Source organism: Augochlora pura, chromosome 3 (assembly GCF_028453695.1).
Source record: "Augochlora pura isolate Apur16 chromosome 3, APUR_v2.2.1, whole genome shotgun sequence".
In the NCBI taxonomy this organism is placed as follows: Eukaryota; Metazoa; Arthropoda; class Insecta; order Hymenoptera; family Halictidae; genus Augochlora; species Augochlora pura.
In genome coordinates, this window is record NC_135774.1 from 12,824,788 (window position 1) to 12,848,072 (window position 23,285).

At 42.8% G+C, this 23,285-nt stretch overlaps 1 protein-coding gene across 8 annotated transcripts in view; it reads left to right on the forward strand.

The window, feature by feature from the left end:
- By (focal adhesion protein tensin) overlaps positions 1 to 23,285 on the forward strand; it is a 303,833-nt gene that overhangs the window by 155,574 nt on the left and 124,974 nt on the right. Inside the window, exons 1-2 of one of the 8 annotated variants that reach the window (XM_078177343.1) lie at positions 8,042 to 8,801; positions 15,709 to 16,853. The exons of the other annotated variants lie outside the window; for them this stretch is intronic. Coding sequence (XP_078033469.1) covers positions 16,806 to 16,853 — 48 coding nt within the window. The 5' untranslated portion in view covers positions 8,042 to 8,801; positions 15,709 to 16,805. Of the gene's footprint in view, positions 1 to 8,041; positions 8,802 to 15,708; positions 16,854 to 23,285 lie in introns of those variants that run through there. 8 annotated transcript variants of the gene reach the window in all.

Below are 23,285 nucleotides of genomic sequence, written 5' to 3' on the forward strand. Positions count from 1 at the left end.
GAACCAGCAGCTTTACTTAAATTGTCTAAGATCATCTAAGATGATGTAAGCTCATACTAAACAATATAAAAATATCTGACACCATACAAAGTCTTACCAGACAGTCTTAAAATACCGAAAATTGTCTATACTCCTATTAAACAGCTTCTTCTTAAACACACCAGTTTCAACCTATTTTTCGATTAATTTAAATCGAAATAACATTCGCGTTTAATAAAACACGTATAAAATCGTCGTCATAACTACAATGAATTAAACAGTCCAAAACAACCAAACATTATCTTTTTGTCAAACTATCGCCAGATATTAAAAATGACAGCAATTCTTTGGGAACATCCCAGTGACACATAAAACTGTCCAACCCGATTGCACGCACGATCCGCGAACAATTTACGAACGTAGAACTCATTGAATCACGTGGCCTATAATGAACGAAAATCTCCAGCGGATCCTCCGCATCGGCTATAAACTCACTTCAGAATTAATACCATTCTCTCTCTCTCTCTCTCTCTCTCTCTCTCTCTCTCTCTCTCTCACCCTCTCTCGACACCGAGGGGTACATAAAACAAGATTTACTACTAATAATTCCCCGTGATTCTCGCCGGCGTCTAAATTAGTTTTCGTCTAACGTAATCCCCCAGAAGTTATAAATATTCAAACAAAAACGAGCTTCTTTCCATCCCGTTCGACTTTCTACCCGTCCGCTTTTCATGCCCCATAAATCACGTCTCGCCGCGGGGGCAGAGATAGCGCGCAGATTTTCGCGTCTTCCCTTTTGCGAGAGCGCGCGCGCCCGCCCGCAGGAACAACCGAGCCACCTTTTCGCCGCTCATACAAATTACAGACGGAATGCCCGCGATTATGAAACAGGTAATCGCGCAGGGTGATTAACCGCGACGGTTTTTCGGTCGGAATGCGTAACGAGCCTTCGGTTTTTCTCCCCGAAGGCGGAGTGCACTTTTTTTTTCTCTGTCGGCTTGGATTTTTCGCGTCGCCGGAGAACGTGTTTTCCCGACGGTCGCCGCGCGTTTATGATAATTATTTATTGAGCAAGAAACCGCCGCGCGGTCGCACGTGCGGTATGCACTCGGTCCGCGGAAACCCTTTGCCCGGGCTCTTCTGATCTTGATTACTCCCCCCCTGTTATTGGTGTTATCGCAATTTCCGTTCCGCGGGAAGGCCGATTGTTAAAGCGTCCCCGCGCGGACGCTAATCACGCGTTACCTTCCCTTTCGTTGGCAGCCGTTTGCACAAGAAACCGGTTGTTGCATCAATCCGGAGCGACAGTCTAATCCAAGACTTTTCCGGCGACTGTCTAATGAATCGGCGCGCGGGAAGAAGAGAAAGAAAAAAAAAGGGGATCGTCCTGGAAGATCTCACGATCCGAGCTGATACTCCCGGATGGCTTAATTAACTTTCGAGCTACGAATTAATTAATCCGCCTCGAGCTGCGCGGATCAGGAAAATACATTCGACGTTCTTCTCGTTTCTAGCGTGTCAACTGTTAAGCAGAAAGACCAATTTCTGTATTTTGTAAAAACCTCCAAATTCAAGGTACAGAACTTTTATTAGGATTTAGGTATACTTGTAATTATGCTAGGCACAAAAATTAGTACTGTCGCCTAGCTTACCAGTTCTACTATACAGTCCGTCCAATTCGCATCGTGCGCTTGTCGATATAATTATAGTTCTACCTATGAACCTTTAACCCTTTGGCTACGGCAGTCTTTGGCACGGCCGTTGTTTTTCGTTAGACATGCAGTTCTGAGGAAGTGTATTAAAATATTCTATATATTCAATTTTATTACATTAAACCAATGTTACTTGAAGTGGACAATAATTTTAAGCTTTTTTTACAATATATAACATAAATATTACACAATATATAATTAATGAAATTTAATAATAAACGGGGGCGAAATTTCATCCTGACGCCTATTGGCGCCTACAGTACCAGGAAGCCAACATGTTTCGGACGCCAATAGACGCCAACAGTAGTCAAAGGGTTAAATATAATTATTAACACTGGTTTTACGCTACACGAGTGTTTTATTCCACGCAACCCCTCAACAGCAACGATTTCACGATATTATATCTTCGCGATTATCGCGTATGCGTTGTCCGATAGCGATTCGGTAAGCTGCTCGCGTCATCGTGAACGGCTGATAAATTTATACGCAATCGGCTGCCGATGTTACCGGCGAAATTTTCGGCTACGGAGATAAACGCACCTGGCGAACTCGGACTTGAAAATATTGGTCAACGCCCGCTGACGTATGTACACCCGGCTCTCGGTGTCCATTTGTTTCGCATCGTCGTACAGTATCGTATCGTTGCGCGGTATCGTAATCGCCCGCGTTTCTCTGTGCCCGCGTACACGAAATCGTGTAACATTTATCCACCCACATTGATATACGCGCCGTGACACAATACGATGATACGCAACGGATAGATACCGGGCATCACGTGGCTAACAGGTCCGCGATATATTGTTACGGCGGTGTCATAGTCGTCGAGGAAAACTGATCTTTCATTTGCTGCTGATTGTGAGGAAATAATTGCGACCAGAGTTCTATGTTTCTATTATTCTATTATTAATAGATATATAGTAATATATACTATAATCGGATCGATGCATTTAATCTGTATTATTTAATGTATTTGTGGAGGATGATGGCTTTTAAGTTGAAGGAATAAATGGCGAGATGAGATGGTTTGATGTTAGGTGATATTTATATTTTTACTTTTTAGTTTTATAGATTTGATTTCGTATAAAGTGAGATGTGAGAAATGATATGCTGTCATGTTTAACCCTTTGCACTCGAGTGACGACTCTGAGGTGCCATTAAAATTGTTGTACGTTGTTCTAAAATTGTTTTTGTAGATATCGCTGTAGATTTAAAAAATTGTTAAAATTGTAATTATTATAATTGTTAAAAATTGTAACTATTATATGAGTTATGAGACTAAATTTCATATGCATGGAATGCACTTTGTTATGCAGAATGGAAATGCTATGAAATCAGAAAAATTATTTTAGATCTGAAGTGAAAAAGTTTCGAATGAAATAAAATCTTTGACAATATTTCTAAACTACAATTCTGTCCAAAAATCAACTAAAATAATCAAATCGTTTAATTCGACACAGAGCCTCGATTTCACTTACATCTCACTAAGTGTCACAACTTATGTCTAACGCCATAAAAATCTCCAAAAGCATTTCGATTTTTCTCCCAAAGAACTGATTTATTCGACGTCCAGTTTTCGATTTCGTAGAACACGCTTCCATTGGCTTACTTTAAAAGAGACCGATCGTTAGAAGAAGGGTCAAATATTGAACTTGAGGACTCAGAAAGAAAGAAAGAGAGAGAGAAAGAGAGAGAGAGAGAAAAGGATGCGCATGGAACGAGACCAATTTCTCGTCGGCGAGTTCATAATTCTTCCCGCCAACAACGCGATGTCAGCCAACAAACCGCAAGGCTCGATTGGTTACGCAAGCACAGCAGGGCGTCCGGGGAGTGCATCGCCGCGACTGCAGCAACTCCCGGCGTAGTTTATAGTCCCCGCCGCCGGCACTTGGGAACCCTATGGCCGTCGTCCCACAGCATCCCCGGGTCCCGGCCGACGTGAACTCGCCGCGACGATATTTGCGGCAATCGCCTGGATAACTGCGACGGCCGAATGGGATCGCGCAGCCCGGGCTTCCTTTGAGAACCGTCGTTGAGGTTCACCGAGGGGTTCAATAGGGGAAGATTCACGGCCAGCGCTCCGTAGGAGGGTTCATAAAGGAGGCCAGCGTACGCTTTCTAGTCGCAAAGTGGTCCGCGAAAGGGGTGACCCTGCGAAATTCAGGCGTACGGGGAATACGCTCGATTTTTCTTAGGATGAGAACATGGTTGTTGTGATTGTTGATGTTTGAGGGTCTTGGGTGATGGTATCTGATGAACGAAACGTGGGTGAACATTTTTTGGTCCTTTTCTTGTATAGTATTTTATTGTACCATGCGTCTGTAAATGTTCTGTGGGTGGCATTTCGTTTTTATTTTATTATCCTTTTGATATAATATCATTGGTTTCGTTAACGCTGCTATTAATGGCGTTCTATACATTCACAGTAAACAGTTAAATAAAGCTCTAATAAATTTTTAATAATACTGCTTGTTTATTATAAATTTCTATTCACTCGTCAGTCTTTTGACATATATTACTCTACACTAAATTCTACATAATATAGTTACATACATAACAAAATATCGGGATATATTTTTCATTTCCTCCCTTAATAAAATCTAATTGTCTCAGCAAAACATTCTCACTAAATAATACAAAAACAAAACCAAATAATAAAAGTGCATACAATAATCTTATCATGCACCTCGAAGTTTCACAAAATCCTTTTAATGCCCATAATTAAATCAACATCGATTTACGAACGATTTTACAAACCCAAGTACTTGCTCACTGAACAATTCGTTAAACAAATACGCTATACACGTCCTATCGAGATATCAATCACTCGCCTCGAACGTCTCAATGACTCCGCGCCAGTGATCAGAAACCAGCGAAGGAACGTGACTAAGAGACTCCCACGGGCGCAGTTGCACAAACAGTTGCAACGCAATGGAATCGCGTTTCGATATTCGAGGTTCTACGAGAAAAAAAAAGTCGGCTGGTAGCACCGGCGCGGCGTTCGCGCGAGACGATCAAAGATAGGAGGCGGCAACAATGAAAACGTTCGGCGGCGGTCGTCGTTCGCGGGCGACGATCACCTATGACGTGGAAGAGGTCGGTTCCAGAGCGGTGCAACGGGGAACGGAACATGCGACATACGGTCTCGAGGCCCGAGAGAGCCCGCTCCCGGCCCCGTGTTCCGCGCGATCTCCGCGAGAGCAGAGCCAGTTGCGGTACGCGCATACGTGTAAGCGCACGCTCGTCGCGTGAGTGGTCTTCGGAGCCTAGCTCGTGCTCGAGGCATTTCCGTGTCCGCGGAAAATTGCCAGCCCCGAGGTAATCACCGGCTGTCACTTCGCTGGCTGCGACTCGATCGGCGACCGTGTGTCTCCTCGGCCGTTTCGTCGCCGCTCTCGCGCTTATGGTCGGACGTCCTTTGACCCCTTGTGTCCTGGAGATAGGTGCCCTAAAGGTACCTAAAGGTATCCCAAAGGTACCCAAAGTGCCTCTTGGAGGATATTTAGTAATCGTTTCTTTTATGTGCTCGCGTTGGACGACTGCTGTGACTAATGTCTGTTGCTGCGCGACGGTGTTCGGAATTGTTGTTAACCACTTAGCTGCGTCGATATATTTTGAAGATAAATTTTTCTACGCGTTTCATCGATTGCGCTGAGTGTAGTCTTTATGATAATTGTTCTAGAATTAGCCTACAGTGTGCAAAATTTATGAATATGTTACCATAAGTATTATGAGATAAATCGTAGAAGTATTTTTATTATAACATGTAAGATTGCCATTTCCTTATGACGTGTATACACCTCGTACGCAGGTAAAAGGTTACCCCTGGCACTATAGTAACGAGTCAGACTAACGGAAGTTTCACGTACGATTCGATAAATATGATTGCCAATAATTTTGATTAAATCGTAACGAAATTTGAATTTCAAAATCTGGGAATGGAAGTAAATGTAGATAAACGGGAAAAAAAATCATCGCGTATTATCATTGTCTATCAAGGAAATTATTAAGGACGAGAAAGTGGTAATCGACGTAGTTCTGAAAGACGTCGTAGCTCAAGGGGTTAAGAAGTCGCGGGAAGATCCACCCGTGATGGACGAAATCAAACATGTCGATATGTTAAAAATATTTGATTCGATTCTGGCCAGTGTTGCGTATGATCGTTCGTGGCTACATGATTGTGACAAATGTCCGCTGCTGTCTATTTGACGAATGCCATATAGATTCCAGAAGGATGTACAGATATCGTTGAGAACGGTGTACGTGTAAAGTCTTGGGAAGATCGATGCGCGGTTATCGCTGCACACGCGGGTTCGTGAGTTTACGATCGTAATCGATGTATTTTATGGTTTGAGAAGAGTCAAAGTTTTTATTAGGAAGATGGCCGTTTTAAAGGAAACGTGTTCGCGTGATGAAAGTACTTTAGGCAATTCTGGCTAATGTTACGTTTGTAACTTCGTGGTTGTCGTGAATGTTGTTGAGAATGGAATATGTTTTCATTTTGAGAAAACTTGTTGCAATTCTGGGTAATATTGCCTTTGTAACTTCGTGATCGGCGCGACTGTCTTCTGTTTGATCTTGCTTGTAATAGACTTCAAGATGTTGCAGATGGATGTAAGACATTCTTGAGAACGAAATATGCTTTCATTTTGAGAAGACTTGCTGAAATTTTTAATAATATTGCATACGTGACTTCATGGTTAACATGAGCGCTTCTTGCTGTTTGAAGACACTCGATGTTCTTACAACCAATGTTCTAGCTACCAAGAAATCAAACAGTTGTTCAAAACGAATTACACTCCTACCTTGACTAGATTCAACCTATTTTAAGCCTTAGCACTCGAATGGCGCCTTTGAAAATCGTTACATCATTTCCAAAATATTTTTGACATTATCAAAGACCCTTCTATTTAAAAGATTATTAAAAGCGTAACAGTTTTATGATTCACTAGACTCAATCTCATATACATAAATTGTACTAAGTTATATAAAATGGAAATGCAGCTGGTTAAAATAGCTATTTTAGATCTGGGCTTAACCCTTTGCGGACGAGAGGCGACTTTCGGTCGCCACGTCGTCTCGCTTGAGTAATTTATATTTGTATTATGTACAAATTAGGGTAATTGTATATAAATTATATTTCTATTATATACAATTTAAAATAATTTATATACAAGACACTGGACACATTTGAGAAAATCGCCTCGTTCTGTTATCTCACTCGGTCGAAAAAGTCGTCGTCCGCAAAGGGTTAAAATGGCCTGGAGAGCAAAGGATTAAGCGATCGCTACTTTACTTGCCAGCTCACGACTGTCGAATGTTTGCAAACGTTTCTACAATCCTGCACCGTTTTACACAAAAATTCGTACCCGATCCTCAACGAATCCCCCAACAACTGGAATATACAAACGTCTTCGTCTCCATCACTAGAAACGTTCGCAGACACGCTTGAACCTCCGATCGTCCTCTTGAACCCCGCCGACACCGTTCTCGAAGCGGCAAACAAAACCCCGGGGCCGCATCTTTCGCATCGTCGATCAATGGAGAAAATTTGCATTGATCCCCGTCAGTCGTCCTCCGGCAGGCAGCGTCGCCGACAAAGGCCGGCGGAAAAGACAAAACCGTAATTCAGGACACAAGGGGCAAAGTTTCGCTCGTCTCCCGCGAGAGTCGCGGCATCGATCGTGCCCCAGACCGTTTTACCCGAGAGCGCATAGTTCCAGAGCCTGATCCGGGCCGTCGATCCGTCCGAACCGGGCTCTCCTCCCTCCCTCCCTCCCTCCCTCCCACCCTCCCACCGCCGTTCTCGATGACGAAACTTCGCGTTCCCGTAAACCGATTAAACGAAACTTTGCGGCCGCTTGTAACATTGTTCCCGGTGCTCGGCCCGGCCCGAAGTCTCCGCGCCGCACGGCGTCGTGTCGAAATCGAAGCTGGCCGGCTCACCCGTGACCCGTTCCAATTCGATCGAGCCCCCGGTAGTGTGCCATCCGATCCCTTAAATCATAGAACCGGGCGTCGTTAGCATCCGGGCCCGGTAACAGTTTTATTGTTGCTCCCGAGGCCGAGACGCGCGCGGAAACGACTGAATAAAACGGTCTGCGCGGGATCCCCCCCCCCCCCCCCCCTCTCTCTCTCTCCCTTCGCCGCTCTGTTCTTGATATCTACGGGATCGTCGGAACGGATCTATCTCCCGGAGCGATGTAAATATTTACGAGGAATATCGTTGACTCGCGCGCGGAGAGTCGGCGAGGATCGTGCACGATCACCGGCTGCTGCTGTTGCTGCTCGGCCAGTCGTAGTACGCGGATACGTGCGAGAGCACGTAAGAGAGGCTCTTCTCTGTCGCGTCCCCGCGCTCGTGAGAAACTCCGCCGCTCGGGTTCGCGCTGATTCCACGTCCGCGCGCGCGGATCCACGATCCATGGATCTCACCGACGCCGCGGCCGCCCCGGACGCCGCTGTTCGTGTACGGCCACCGATATCTTCGCGAGTGCGAGATAGTGCCGCGGGATGGATTAGTGTCCAGTGTTTGTGACTCGTGTGTTCGCCGACCTCGTGATACGCCGGCGAGATTACATTGCCCCGCTTGAATATTCTCGCCGCCGACGACGACGACGACGACGACGATCCCGCGTATAATTGTCTTTCGTGAACGGCGGCTTCCGTATTTCTTGCGATATTCGCGCGACAGTTACTGCGGCCGCGCGCGCGCGCACGCGACAGGTTTTAACGCGAGCGGGTTCTAGAGTCGTTCGATCATATGTGGGTGTGCGGAGGTTGGCACCATAGTGCTACGGGTATTCCAGTTGTGATTTATGGACTGCATAAAATTTTCTTGACGCCTTGTCTCTTCGTTGCGAGCGCCGGTATGGTTGTCGCTCGCGCCACCGTTGCCAGCCGAGCGCTATGAAAATTCTAGCGCGAGCGACGCGGTGCTTCACGGTTTATACGTTTTATAATGTTGCTGGGAAATTTTAACGGCGTCTTTATTTGCCGTCGCGCAGGGACGATGGTATATGGTTGTTTAACGAGTGGAGGCAATTAGAGTAACGCGAGTGCTATGTTTCGAGTGGTGGGGGCAGTCGTGGGCCAATTATCGAGGCGGGAAACGTAATAGCAATTTAATATGAATTAATGTTACAGTGGAATTAGTTATCGAAAACAATTTTTATTTTAATTTAATCGAATGATGTTATTTTGGTATTTGGAGTGCGAGAGAGTTAGAATACTGTAGGACTCTTAACGTAACATTGAAAGTGGATTGCGTGGAACGATGACGTGACTGAATTTATTTATGCATTTATGGCAAGTACGGATCTTTCGAATGGAAGGAAACGCATAAATTACCAAGGCATAATAGCATCGTTATTCTCGTTTTATAATGTCTAACCTCTTGATTGAGGACACTACATTTTACTTAGTTCAATGTTTTGAAAAATTATGATTTTATAATGAGAATTTACGTGAAGTTCCATAGTTCAATTTTGCACAGTTGGATTAAGAAATGTGTTCAATTATTTGATATAATTATCTTCGAATTAGAAGTGTGAAGATTTAGTACTTATTAATATGTTCGTGAACAGTAGCTTAATGAATAGTATCCTTTACATCGTGATATCTTATTTATTAGTCTATACTTAATAGTATAGTGTAATCACTCTATACTATTACAATTCAATGCTTGCATTTTTAATAGACAGAGAAAAGTCAAAATAAAATACTCAACGAGTCATTTTCCATTAAAATCTGCAAAAATCTCAAAAAGTAACCTTTATGCAGAATTCTATGGTATAGCAATCGCCTTAACGCAAATTAATTCAATTCATTTTATATTTGTTCTAAGCATAAAAAAAAAACAAAATCAGTTGAAATATTATTCGCTACAGAATCTCTCGGAAATACCAAAAAAACATAGAATGAAACGAAATGGATGATAAATAAAAAATTAAAAAATTAAATAGATTATTCCCTATTATAAAAATTCATCCCTGAAGAGGTTAAATCACTTTGTAACAATTTTTGGAGTTAATTTCTATCTAGAAGCGTCGAATTTATCCAAATCGAAACCATGTCAAACAATCTCCCCGTTTTCGTTTTATCCATCCCGCGATCATCCACTGCTGTTAGGCGAATTGCAACAGTTCTGACTGACGAAACGCGGGAAGCTCGCCTCTATAGCCGGACACACAGAGAGAGAGAGAGAGAGAGAGAGAGAGAGGCATCCGCTCGAAAATGTCCCGCGTCTCGAGTTTCACCGTCGGGCTTCGGCCGATCCCGAGCCGAAGGAATAGTTGAAATTTATGCGTTCCCGCCGCGGTTAGGGCAACGGCGAACCCATAATATCCATCGGCGAAGCATTCTTGCCCGGTGTTTCGGATCGTCCTCTAACGGCCGCGCGCAACGTAAATCGCGGACAGAGCGAGCGAGCGCGAGCGCGCGCTGGCCCACGTGAGAACGAAGCCGGACATTTCTTCGGCGCATAGCTCGAGGGAGGATAAACGACCTCTCGGTCGAGATCGAGATTACACCGGCGGCAAAACCACGCTAGATCCCCGTGTACGACTCTAATTTAACCGTTGGTCACCGTTGTTCGATGGCTCCGTCGTATCGGCCCGATGCGAGAAACTCCGCTCGTTTCGGCTCTTTAGCAGCTTCCACCTTCGTCGTACCGCGCACAAGGTTAATCCTTTCTTTGCAGGATTTGCAATCGAACTTTTCCATCGATCCGTCGACTCTTTCTTTATTTTGGTTATTTTTATTTACAGGAAAAATAAATAGCTTTTTTGTAGTAATTTTAAAAGAAATCAGAAGATGATGTAGTTTATGGTTAAGTGAATTATTTGGTTAGGCTACTAGGAACTAATTTTTAACTTTCCACGGATCCGTCCACTCTATCTTTATTTTGGTTATTTATATATGCAAGAAAAATAAATAGCTCTATTTGCAGTAATTTTCAAGGAAATCAGAAGATGATACAGTTCATATTTACGTCAATTTTATGTTAGGTTACTAGAAGCTCATTTTTAACTTATATTACTTAAATTATATATTATATTTAATTTATTCAAATCAGAATTTATTCAAAGTCTGTGACAGATTTAGGTGTTTGGTTTATTCTTGTGAGCTTGTTTTATAAATTATTGTAGTGCTCGTAAAAGGAAGAGGATGTTGTGGACGATTTCTCATTTTAAAAATGAAATATTTATCACAATTATACTGTAGATCTTTTTAAGTAAATTCTCATTTTCGTAATTATACAAAAGAATTGAAAGCAAATTTCCATTGTCACTTAAAAAATTCTTCTCTCTTCAAATATTCTTTTTTTTTAAAATAAAATAAAAAGGAGGCTGTCAAATCAGCTCGCGATTTAAATATATAAAAATCCACAGTATAGCAAATATAATTTTTCTTTGACTAGTAAGACAAATACCTGAAAATAATTAATAACTGAAATTTATCTACAAAGACATTCTCGCGTATTTCCCCAAAGATCGTCCGTCTTCCGATTCATCCCCGAAAAAGCAACCATCCCGCCGATCCAGCATTATTCGCAAACAATCGGGCGCGATTACGGGTTTTACATGGTCGGCGACGGAGCCGCATCCAAGGCCTTTATTCTCCGCGGAATATAATAAACGAACGGCTTAATGGCGGCCGTAAATCTCTTTCTAATTATCGTCCGTTCGCGAATAGTCCATGAAACGCGGTCCGTTGCACAACGCCGCTGCTAATAATCATAAATAATTCGTTATCGAAATTATGATTTCCGATTCGGCGCGAGGCGACGTTTTCTCACGGGGTTCTGCGCGCCGCCGGATCGTGGCCCGTACGATCGCGATCTACGTACAGCCGATAAAACAGCATCGAGGCCCCAGTGTGTTTTTAACGAGGCTTTGCAGCCAGCCAGCCAGCCAGCCAGCAGTCAGCAGCCAGCCGGTTGGCAAACTTTTATTTCGTGTCGGCCGCGATCGGTTGCGAAATCGACGCCGCGCGCCGCGGAACAATCGAGCCGTTTCGTAACACGCGTGACGCGCATCTGCACGCGTCGCCGTGCCGGGATTGAACGTCTCGCGGTCGCCGTGGAAGGCTGCCGTTGATACAAAGGATCCTCGTGGTACCCGAGGATATCCATCCGACGTTTCTCCGCCGTCTGGAAACGTCGCTCCGCCATTGTCCCCGTTGGTCGGCAGCGGTCGACACGTTCCGCTTCGAACGCTAATTCGTGATCGCGGCCCACGCGTGTCCGGCAATCACTGACAATTCACCGGCTGACGTCGTTATCGGCCCCGACCCTGACGGACACCGTGCCGTGGATTTTAATCTTCCCACGGACCCGTGGCCAGAAGAAGACTCCCGTTCGGCCCTCCATCGATCTTGTTTCTTTGACCCCCGGACCACTCCGTTATCTACCCGGCCCACTAATTCTACGCGATGACAGATTTTTATTGGCTGGAATTTACGGCCTCTCTCTCTCTCTCTCTCCTTTTATTATTTTCAACGGCGCGCGGTTAATAGAATTTCTCGTTCGTAATAGGAAACGGCAGCGTCGATGCTCGAAATTCTATTGGGAATTAATTGCGGTCGACGGGAGATGCTTTTCTTCGATAAACCGAGTTGAGATCTTAGTTTCAATTAGACTGTAGATTTTGTGTGGTTCTTGAGAGAATTAATTGATCGACTCTGAAAAGATTTTTATGAAATTTAAAGAGTTTGTGGAAGTGTTTTTATGATTTTATATGTTTTTATTACTTTATGCAGTAGTAGACAATTTTTATTATTTTCTGCGGCAATATATCAATGCTTCGTTTATCTGGAATTAGATCAGTATAATTTTTGAGATTTTTGAGGTTAGGAGGGTTATTATGGAATTTTATAGTAATCACAGGATAGTTTAATTATGTTTTTAAATTTACTGTAATTATATTTACAGAATTATACAATTAGATTTATAGAATTGCGTAATTATATTACATTTATAGATTTATGTCAATAGTTATATTCACAAAATTGTGTGATTGTTTATAAAATGGTATAATTATATTTATATAATTATGTAATTATATTTATACAATTCTGTATTATATTTACACAATTAAAATAAGCTACACGCTTTTCAAAGAAGTCGCGACAATTAATTGGCGAAGACTTGTCCCAAGATTTAAATAACGTCCGAGGGAATTTAATCCGAAGCTAACCCTTTGCGCTTTTAAAAATATACACATGCAATATCCGGGGGCGTAGTTTTCCTTAATATAGAAAATATATTCAAATGAGAAGTACACTTGGAAAAGTTCCCGGCCGCAGAGGTTTAATGAAACTTCGGTGCCGCAGAGGTTCGTTCATTAGCTTGTTTGATCGAAAAATCTCGCGAACTCGTTAAAGACTATCTAATTAAGTCGCCGGGCTAAGGTGGGACGGCAAATTGAACGTTATTTGAATTTTTGATGGGCACCGCGGCCGTCATTATCTTTTAATGAATTTAAATCCGCCCTTCGGCCGATCGAAACACTGGAAAAGTTCGATGAGGATTAACTAAAAATCAAGTGCTATAATTTTTTTTTATTATTTTGAAAAAAAATACTTTTATAGAATTTTTTAGTCTCAATCGAATTTTGTCAAAATTAACCCTTTGCACTCAAATGACGACTATACGAGGTCATTGGAAATTGCTGCATCGCGTTTCAAAATAATTTTTATTATATTTTGAAAATTAGTAACAGTGTATCTGTTGCAAGAATATACAATTTTTATATGTATAAAATGTATTATATTATGTAAAATGAACGTAGTATAGGTTAGAAAAACTATTTTGATTTCCGAGTTAAAATAGCAAAGAATTAATTCTCCAACTTCCATTTTCTTTCATTTTCTCCTTCCGAATTAAATAAAATAATCGTTCCATAGATTTATAACAATCCGACAGTTTCTTCAAAAAAGATTTCATCTCAATAAAAAAATAAAGGTTGGAATATCAATTTCTATCAATAGAATTAAATCAGTCAATATCAATTTGTTAAAATCGCCCATGAGAAATTACGAAGTATTTAGCTCGACGTCCCCCCTGAACGGTAACTCGTCGCCGGCTTCCCATGAGGACCATTTCCCAGAGCTAAGCAGGCGCTGCCGGACGCCCGGCCGAACAGAAAGTCCATCATTTATCGGCAATAAGAGATTCCGCGGATTCCCCCGGCGGATTTCTCCCGTGGCAAACCCGTGTGTGGCCGCGGCTCGTCCATTTATTTGTCCGCGGCGGCGTTTCGACACCGGGAATTTACGCGACAGATTAACAACGGTGTGTATCGATAGCGTGTGTCTCGGGCTTGTCGATAAGAATCTCGGAGAGAAATCGGTCAGCACGAGCCCGTGAGAACCCCGATCACACTGATTTCTCCGGTGTCATTGAGAAACCATAGACATTTTACGTCGCCGTATCAATGGCCGGCCGATCGAAATCCAGTACCCCGGCTTGAAACACGAGATGCCACCGGCGGAAGTGCCGGTTCGAAACCGGGATAGAGGGGGGGGGGGGGGAGAAAAAAAAGAGAACCCGCTGCAGGAAGGGGGGAGCCGGTAATTTCGCGTGGGCGTTGGAACTAGTTATCGAAGGCTGCGGGAATCGGCGGCCCATCCGCGCGCCAGGGCGGAATGGCAGGTTCGATCGAGCGCGCGGAATTCCCCCGTCGGGGGAATCACCAGGTCCGATTTAATTAAAATCGGTGGCGAATTAGTAAACATCCGGCCCATCCGTTTTCATTAAGAACCGTGCACCCGTTTCGACGGAACCGTCGCCCGTTGTTCGACATTATTTGCACCTTGGATCGCTTAATCCCCCCCCCCCCTCCCCCTCCCCCTCCCCCAACCCCTTTCGTGTTTTCGGCGCCGTGCTTTTTCAATATTGACCTGGACGCGTTTTATTGCGGGAAGAACTTTTTTAATTGGGTGGACCCATTTGTACACCGCGCGGTTTCAAAGCGGCTGCGCAGAACAGATGAATAATTTAGTTGTACGGGATGAATTTTGGGAATTTTGTTACTTTGAAGGGCTTGAACTGAAGCTGGAGGAGTAGGCTTTAAGATAGCATACTTCTTTCTTTTTAATATATGCGGTTAGGTGTGTGATTTATTTGGAAATAGATCGATTTATTGGTAAAGCCTGATTTGTAATTTCATATAGGGGAAGACGTGTGGAATTTTAGATTTAAAAATTCATTCATGTAGAAACTTTTTAATTTTATACAACTTATATTGAAGCTTGTAAAGTTTGCTTTAAGATGTAGTAATATTTATTTTATAAAAAAATTCGAGATCGTAAGGAAAATTGAAAAAGGATGAGTTCGAAGGATTAGGGGATAATGATGAGTTTTAAGGGGTTGCTTCGAGTGGATCTTAAAATATGTTCCCATTAGCATTTATTAATTTTATTCAGCTTATATTGAAGCTTGTAAAGTTTGCTTTAAGATGTAGACATTTTTATTTTATAAAAAAATTCGAGATCGTAAGGAAAATTGAAAAAGGATGAGTTCGAAGGATTAGGGAATAATGATGAGTTTTTAAAGGGTTACTTAGGGTGGATTTTAAAATATGTTCCTTCTGGCATTTTTTAACTTCATTTAGCTTAAATTAAAGCTTGTAAAGTTTGCATCAAGATAGTGTAATTCTTATTTTATAAAAAAATTCGAGATCGTAAGGAAAATTCAGAAAAGATGAGGTCGAAGGATTAGAGGATAATGTTGGTTTTTAAGGGGTTGTTTTGTGTAGATTTTAAAATATGTTCCCATTTGCACTTTTTAACTTTATTTAGCTTAAATTAAAGCTTGAAAAATCAACTTCAAGCCAGTATAGTTTTCTAAATTAAACAAATTTGTAGGAAATAGCAAGAAGTTGATAAGCTCGAGTTCAATGAGAAATGACAAGATTTCAAAGGAATTACATGATTATTATTTAAAAATATATTCCCACAGGAATACATTAACATTCTTATACTCTAATTAATCTCCATCAAATCCACTTTAAAATAGCATCACAGTCGCAGAAGCATTCCAACACTCCACTTAAAAATCGAAAAGTTGACGCAAAATCACAGAATTCTTAATAATTGCTTCGTTAACATCGCGAAAGCGCGTTCACGTAGGAATGTTCAAACTTCGTACCCGCTCGAATTAAAGCCGGAGAATTACACTGCGTGACAAGAACATTAAACAGTTAAAAGCCCCACCACCGGCGGAACAAACTCTAGAACAGCTCGCAACGGCGTAGAAGACCGAGAGAACAGTTCACGAAGCATTCCTCCGCGTCCGGCTGTGTTCGCTTTGTATCCGTAGTCGGTCGAATCAGCGCGACATCGCAGCGTCTCGGTTTCCTGATAGTACGTGGAGATGATCGACGGAAAGAGTGTGGCCGTTGTCGAGGGAGCATAGTGCGCCAGATTCGCGCGAGAAAAGAGGGCAGGAAGGGATCGATATCGCTCTCGAAAGGATCCCGCGGGCCAATCTACGGCGAGTCACGCGAAATCGGGGCGTGGATGCGCGAACGAAAGATCACGTGCAGTGTCGCACGTCAATATTCTCCGAAGGCTATACGGGTTTATCCTGGTTCTCTCAGTGCGCGGCACGGACCGGCGGGAACCGTCGATAACATTTCGCCGGTGCCCGAGGACCGTTTCGATGCCGATGTAACGTCGGATTAATTACGGGACGAGCTGTTGGACACGAGGACGAGAGAGATCGGTGGGGAGGGGTTGTGCTCCTCCGGTGGATCGGTAGGTCGAATAATGCTGGCGGGAACAAAAAGTGCGCTGTTGGTACGACACGTGCAGCACCAGCACCGGCACAGCCACCAGTCGCAGCGGTTGCAGTAGCTGCGGCAGTTGCAGCAGGCCGCAGTCGCAGCAGCGTTCGCGCGACCTTCTGTCGTACTTTGCGCCGCGCGTCATCGACTATTTATGCGTCGAAAAAGACGCAGCGAGCACTCTGAAACACACACGGCTCTACACACCGGACCAATGAGAGAAAAACGCGGGCTGGTGACATTTGAAGAGGCTGCGTTCGCGTGACGAGTCAGCGCACCGCGTGCGAGGCGCCTGCTTTCTTGGGCTAGGTCGAGGAATGCCTAAGGGATGAAGGCTAAGTTGTCGCGGAAAGAGCTGGACGATCTCTTCAGCGAGGTAGGGCACAGCGAATCACTTGATTCTTAGATAGATTTACGCGAATCAGCCTCCTACGTAATTTTATAAAAATAATAGGAAAGTATACAGCACTTTATTCAAAAACATGCGACTCTATTTATTTATATTCTTTCTATTCTTTCCAATCTCACCTGTTCTAACTTTCTACACGCTTGATAACAGATAACTGAGACTATTTGATTCATCAGTCTAGATTTAATTTATCAGTCTATTTTATTCTAAGTTGTCTGTTAGTAATAATCTGCTAAATAGCGATTCGACGAATCGCACAAACTATATAGGGTTCACCGAGAATACGCAATTTAATTACGTGTATGAAGGATCGCCCCGAAAGCACGCGAGTTCAATTTCGCGAGGAACAGGTTATTATGAACAGCTGCGGCTGGCGTGTCCGTTCACGGCTGGCCAATTTTACTTTGATCAATGGGAAGGCAGTTTATCCGAAAGAAGCTCTCGAATATATTTCGTCGAATCGTGGAAAATACACAAGCGCGGCGTTTGCCAGCGCCAAAGATATGAAATTTAATTTGAATTTCAACGTTGGCGAGGCCACACGTGCTCGTGAACAGCAGCCACCGCTGCTGACGCGTCTGTGCGCCGCTGGCCGATTCCACTTGCGCTATAGCACGCGGTCGAGCGTGTGTGCTCGACGAACTTCGAAACTTGATCGAGGCATTTTCGTTCCTCGTGCTTTCCTCTTGTTTCCGCGGAATCGTCGCTGCGGCGTTGCGTTACGAATGGACACCCTGTAGAAACCACCGACGATTAAGGTTTTGTGTTTCATCTTCGTGGAATATGGAAGGAAATTCGCGTTACGCGCCGGATAATCCGATACCGGGATACGGTTACATTTCCAATGAAAATGAGTCAAGAAACCAAGGTATTGTAATAACTGTCCGCTTTGCTGGCGCTGATTTAGCAGCGTGTTAGGACAATTAATTGGGATTGTTGTGTAGGACGGACGTGGCAGGAACTGTTAAAATTATAATTGGTGTATCTTGTTGTTATCTTCAGGGATATTAAATTGTTATTAAAATTCAGAGGTGGTAAAATGTTGAAATATTGAGTATCATTGTCTTTTAAAATACATATATGACTTACCATAAATCTGTGAATTTAAGGAAAAATATAGCATGACACAATTTCGAAAAATTTAAATATATATATTAATTTATCAAATATACGATTTACGTATTTTATCAGAAAAAATTGTAGAAACATTCTCGACAGACTAAATACAAAATAGTACAATTTAAAGCACTGCTAATATAAAGAACTTGTAATCGAAACTGTGATATTTATTACTTGTGTAAAATATTTACAATACTCGTTAAAAATTAGAATAAACGTTTAACTTTTATAAATTAATATAGAATAGTTATTTTTATTGTTCCTTAAATCTAATATTAAACAACAATGCTTGGAGAGTATCTCTACACTCCATAATTAAATATGAAATACCTAAACAAGAATAAACGTAAAAATGACTATTAAAAATCATTTCTCGCCGAAAGGTATCCGAAACTGTTTCCCGAAACTCGTGCAGCCGCAGGAAGTACCACTCAGCAAGCGACACGTCGCTATCGCCGACGGCCGATCTACCTTCTCGGAGAAACGGCCGGCTAATTGACACGCTATCATCGGTTTCCAATCGGGCCGGCGTAATTAATAATAATTGAATCTAAAATGTAACGAGTCGAAAGGCATTGATAAATTGATTACACGATTGCGTGCCGCCGCCGTCCCACCCCTCCGCTATTTTTTTTTTCGGGCCACGGAATTAATTAGGAACACGGCAAGGCGAGCGTTTCCTCATTGTGTGCCCGGTGGTGAACACGGTGCTCCACATTCCCTCGTGTTTTCCTTTATCGACGCCGATATCTGCCCATTGAGATCACACTGTAAGATCAACCGTTATCTATCACGTAATTCCCTCACACATGATCGCCTCTCTTTCACTGTACTGGTGTCCGTGGACCAGACAGCGAGGCACACGCTCGACGCCGCCGGTGCACAAGCGCGCGCGCGCTCGCTCGCTCGCTCGCTCGCACACAGAGACACACAAGTGCAGAGCCCGGTCGAGTGACTTACGAGCAACACGGAAATTGATTGCACCGCATTGACGCCTGTGCAACTGAACGAGCTCTCTTCCAGCCCGGCCACTTTTTTCCCCCCTTCTATCCGCGCACTCGATGCGTGTTATTGCTTAAACGACGGCCTGCCAGCCGGGATTAGAGACAATTCGTTCCTTTTTTCCCCTCTTCTTCACACTCGTGCCGTCTCTGTCTGGTCCTCGTCTTCGTCTTCGCCGACATCATCGTCTTCGTCTGCGTCTTCGTCGTCGTCGTCGTCGTCGTCGCTAAAGCTCGACGCAATTGCGTGCGTCCCGCGACACGCTTTGCATAACGCTTCCCGCTCGCAGACGAAACACGTATCTCGCGACGCCGCTCCTTTTTACAGCCGATCGACGATAAGCCTTTACGACGCGGCTCTTTAATGGAACACGCCGCGGTGCCAGACCTCGCGTCGTAAAGATCTGTACTATGACCCCTGTAATTGCTCGCCGGACATCCCCACCATTTAGCGATGGGTGCTTTACTACGAGCCACTCGTGTCAAGGTTGGCGTGTTTTCACGCGAAACGATGAATCCGATTAACTAGCCGGCGTCGCGGCTTTCCGCGGAGCCCTGCGACGTTTAAACGAATCAAACATAGTTTTTAGATATAGATTTAGATTTTAGATTTAGTTTAGTTTATTTTATTGTATATTTTTATCAAGTATTATTTTATTATTATTTTATCGCATTGCGCTCATTGAAACTTTGATTGCTTTCTTCTGGAGAAGAGTTTCTGTGATTTGAATCACCCTGTATAGTTTTATCCAGATGACAATTTGTTGCAAGTGTAGCGTTAGTTGTAACATACGTTGTACCATACGTAACCATTGTACGTGACAATTGTAACAATTGTACCATACGTTGCTAACAATTGAAACAATTAATCACTTAGCTGCGTTGATCTATTTTTGAGATCACTTTTGTATGCCTTTTATTGATCATATTAGGTACAGTTTCTTTTGATACATTGTCCTAGAATTATTCTAAATTGTGCGAAATTTACGAAAATATTTAACAAAGAATTTTAACTTACATCGTATAAAAATTATAGTTATTGCAAAATGTAAAATTACCATTTCCTTAAGACGTGTGTAAACATCGTCCACAGAGAAGGAGTTAAAACAGAAATCTTTATAAAACAATAATCAGAAATAAACAAATGTATCAGAAATATCATATTATATTTTTGCAAGAGATTATTGAATATGAAAAATTGATTCTATACATATCAAGCCGATTATCACACAGCTCACACTGATATCGTTTATAATAGCCCGATCGATGTGTAGCATTAAAAATACGTATGCAATCGGCGTTTCGTCAACGATTACGAGCGGTGCATTCGATGCACTTTATCCCCGAGCAATATAGATAAATCGATCGATAAACTTATTATCGCGTGGATCGTAATTCCAAGGATTGTCACCGGCGATGATCTAGATCTAGACTCGTCGACGCTGCGACGCTCTCTCGTTATATAACTGATCTTCTGCGTGTTATACGTTGTTTCTTACGCGGCCCGTTAACTTCCTTGTTGCTTAATTAAAACCACGCCTTTATTTACACGGTGGGCAATCGTGTGCCGGGTGTAAATGCGGTGTGTACCGGTATCCGGTGAGCGACCCTCACGATCGGGGAGATCGATACCGGAATACCACCGTCGAACAGGTATCTGTCCGATCTCGATCGTGCCGGATCACCGTTGCCCGCGCAACGAGAACAGCTGGTCATTTACGAAATCGTTGGACTTCTGGCGGGATTGAGACGCTGCGATGGAATTGTCTTTAAGTTGGAACATTGTAGAGTAAGGAAGAAAATATGTGGGGAATAGATTAGGATGTTCTGATCTTGAAAATAATTATTGAAAATATCGAAGATGATTATCACAGTCGAGTTGTATAGATAATAGATTACGGAAATTTTTAAGAGGTCAAAAAGTGCTGGTAAATTTTTTTAACTATTTTCTTATCATTTTGTGATATTTTAACATGATTTTAAAAAATATTTCGTCACGATATATGAATTTTGTCAAAAATTCTGCCAATTTGAAGATATTCACTAAACTCAAGCTTTCTCGAGTGAGATTCGCCATCTTTTGAAAATATTTTCAAGACCAAAACCTAATTATAAATATTTCTATTATTCCTCTCTAATTTAACGATGCTTCAGCTTTAATTTAAAAAATATATCATCTCTCTGACCGAATATCTGTCGGAAGTTCAGCAGTTTTGTCACTGACCGGACTGTAGCCAGCACGAGCATCGGCGAGCTTGGAGAGGCTGCATGCAACTCGTGCTGCCTCTTAGCCTCTAATTCGTACGTTTGTCCGTAGCCTGCGTGGCGTAACGCGGCGTTTCTGTAACGCTGCCTCGTGGAAACAATCCGGTTGAACGGTGTTTCAGCGCGATAGAACCGAAACGGTAATCCACTTTGCACCGAAAACAGAGGAGAGGCGGGGCGCGAAGTCGAACGAAAAATCATCCGTAATTGGATTTAAAGATCCGTCCGGCCGATAGCCGGTACCCCGCGAAATTGTGCCGTAGATGCCGAAGAGGCAGTCATGCACAGAGTGATCTACAATGGGAAATCTAATCGTTAGAAAGTGATTCTTTTAACGTTACACGTTAAACACGCTCTGGGAAATTCTTCGCGGCGCTGTCTTTTGTTCCATGGCTAACGGGTTTCGCAAGAGCACTTATGCTACTAACCAGTGGCACACATATTATACATATATACATTTCATTTTATAAAAAATATTATTCATACATGTTGTATGTATATATTATTTATGTATATTATATATGTTATTTATATTTATTATTTATATATATTATAACTAGTTTTATTGACTTTCAATGTTAATTGACTTTGCAATTATAATTTAAATAATCGTTGTAAAAACGATGCAATTATTCAAAGATTATGTTTACAATAAGACTACTGTCGACTATAGTACTCAAAAAATTAAAAATGTATATTTAGTATAATCTATACAAATTCTATTTGACTTTAATCAGACTGACCACAGCCAAATTAATCATCATTATTACTATCATCACTATAATTTTTTTATTTATTTAAATTAATGTCTCATATATTTATTATTAATATTTAGTAAAGTGACCAGAGTAATAACTTCTATGACAGCATCTTCGAGTCTATTTGAGCAATGGGTGCGTTTCAATTGTCATCTGAGAAAATTCTGCCAAAGGGTTAACAGAGTCCGGATACTTCGGCGGATTTATACGGTAGTTGATAAAACGAGCTGCGTCAAGTATAATCCATCTGTTCGCGGAGATTCGAACTTATAATCGCGGGCCGGGGCTCTTTGCGGCGGGCTGTACCAACTCCGTTATTCCTTTATGTAATTAGGAATCGTCGTATTCGAGATACAAAGACAGGAACGCTATTATAGACTCATTGGATTAAGTTGTCTCTGCAGTCGGGTTCCATTGTATTAGGATTAGAGAGGAATTTGCTGATGGCCTAGATCGTGCTCGCTCGCTGCAAACATTCGTCTCTCTCTCTCTATCTCTCTATCTCTCTCTCTCTCTCTGTTTCTCTCTGTATCGCTATCTTTCTCTTTTTCGCTTTCTCTCTTTCTCTCGGCTCTCTTCCTCGGCGAGCAACTATCGCGCTGCTCCCGGCATAAAATAAAATTCTCCCTACGTCTCCGTGCCGGCTCCGTACACGGAATACCCTAAAACATGTTTCGAAATGCGACGCGGAGGAAGATTGATCGTCCCTGTTGCCGGCGGATTTTAAAATGCGGAAAGATGCGCGAACAGATCGGATTTTTAAATGAGCCACCGCCGCGCACGTGAATTAATGAGGCGGCGCATAGAAATTCACGGGAGGGACCCGGGCACAACCAGCGGAGGAAAAACAGGCGTGTGCTCGCGCGCGCGCGCGCGCGCTTCGCTCGAGTGATCTATTATTTGCTCAACATACGGAGAACGTGTATGTGTGTGCGTATGCTTGCACTGCTCTCCAGGAAATTTATTAATTGCTCTTGACGCCCGTTAGCTAAGCGAAAGTTGTTAGGAATTGCTCTCGTGCCTCCTACGGGTCCTTTTATCCCCGCATTGTCCCATTCAATTTATTCAGCGCGCGATTTGCAATCCCCCGTTCGATATCGAATCCGTACGCTGCAACAATTTCAATGACGTTTTTTAACGGGGTTAATGGAAACGCGAATTGACCCGTGGAGTTCTATCGAGTGGCCGATGTTTCTGTCGTTTATGGGGTCTATAGAGAGCTTTCGTTTGCAGAGGTTAATATAATTTTTATTGTA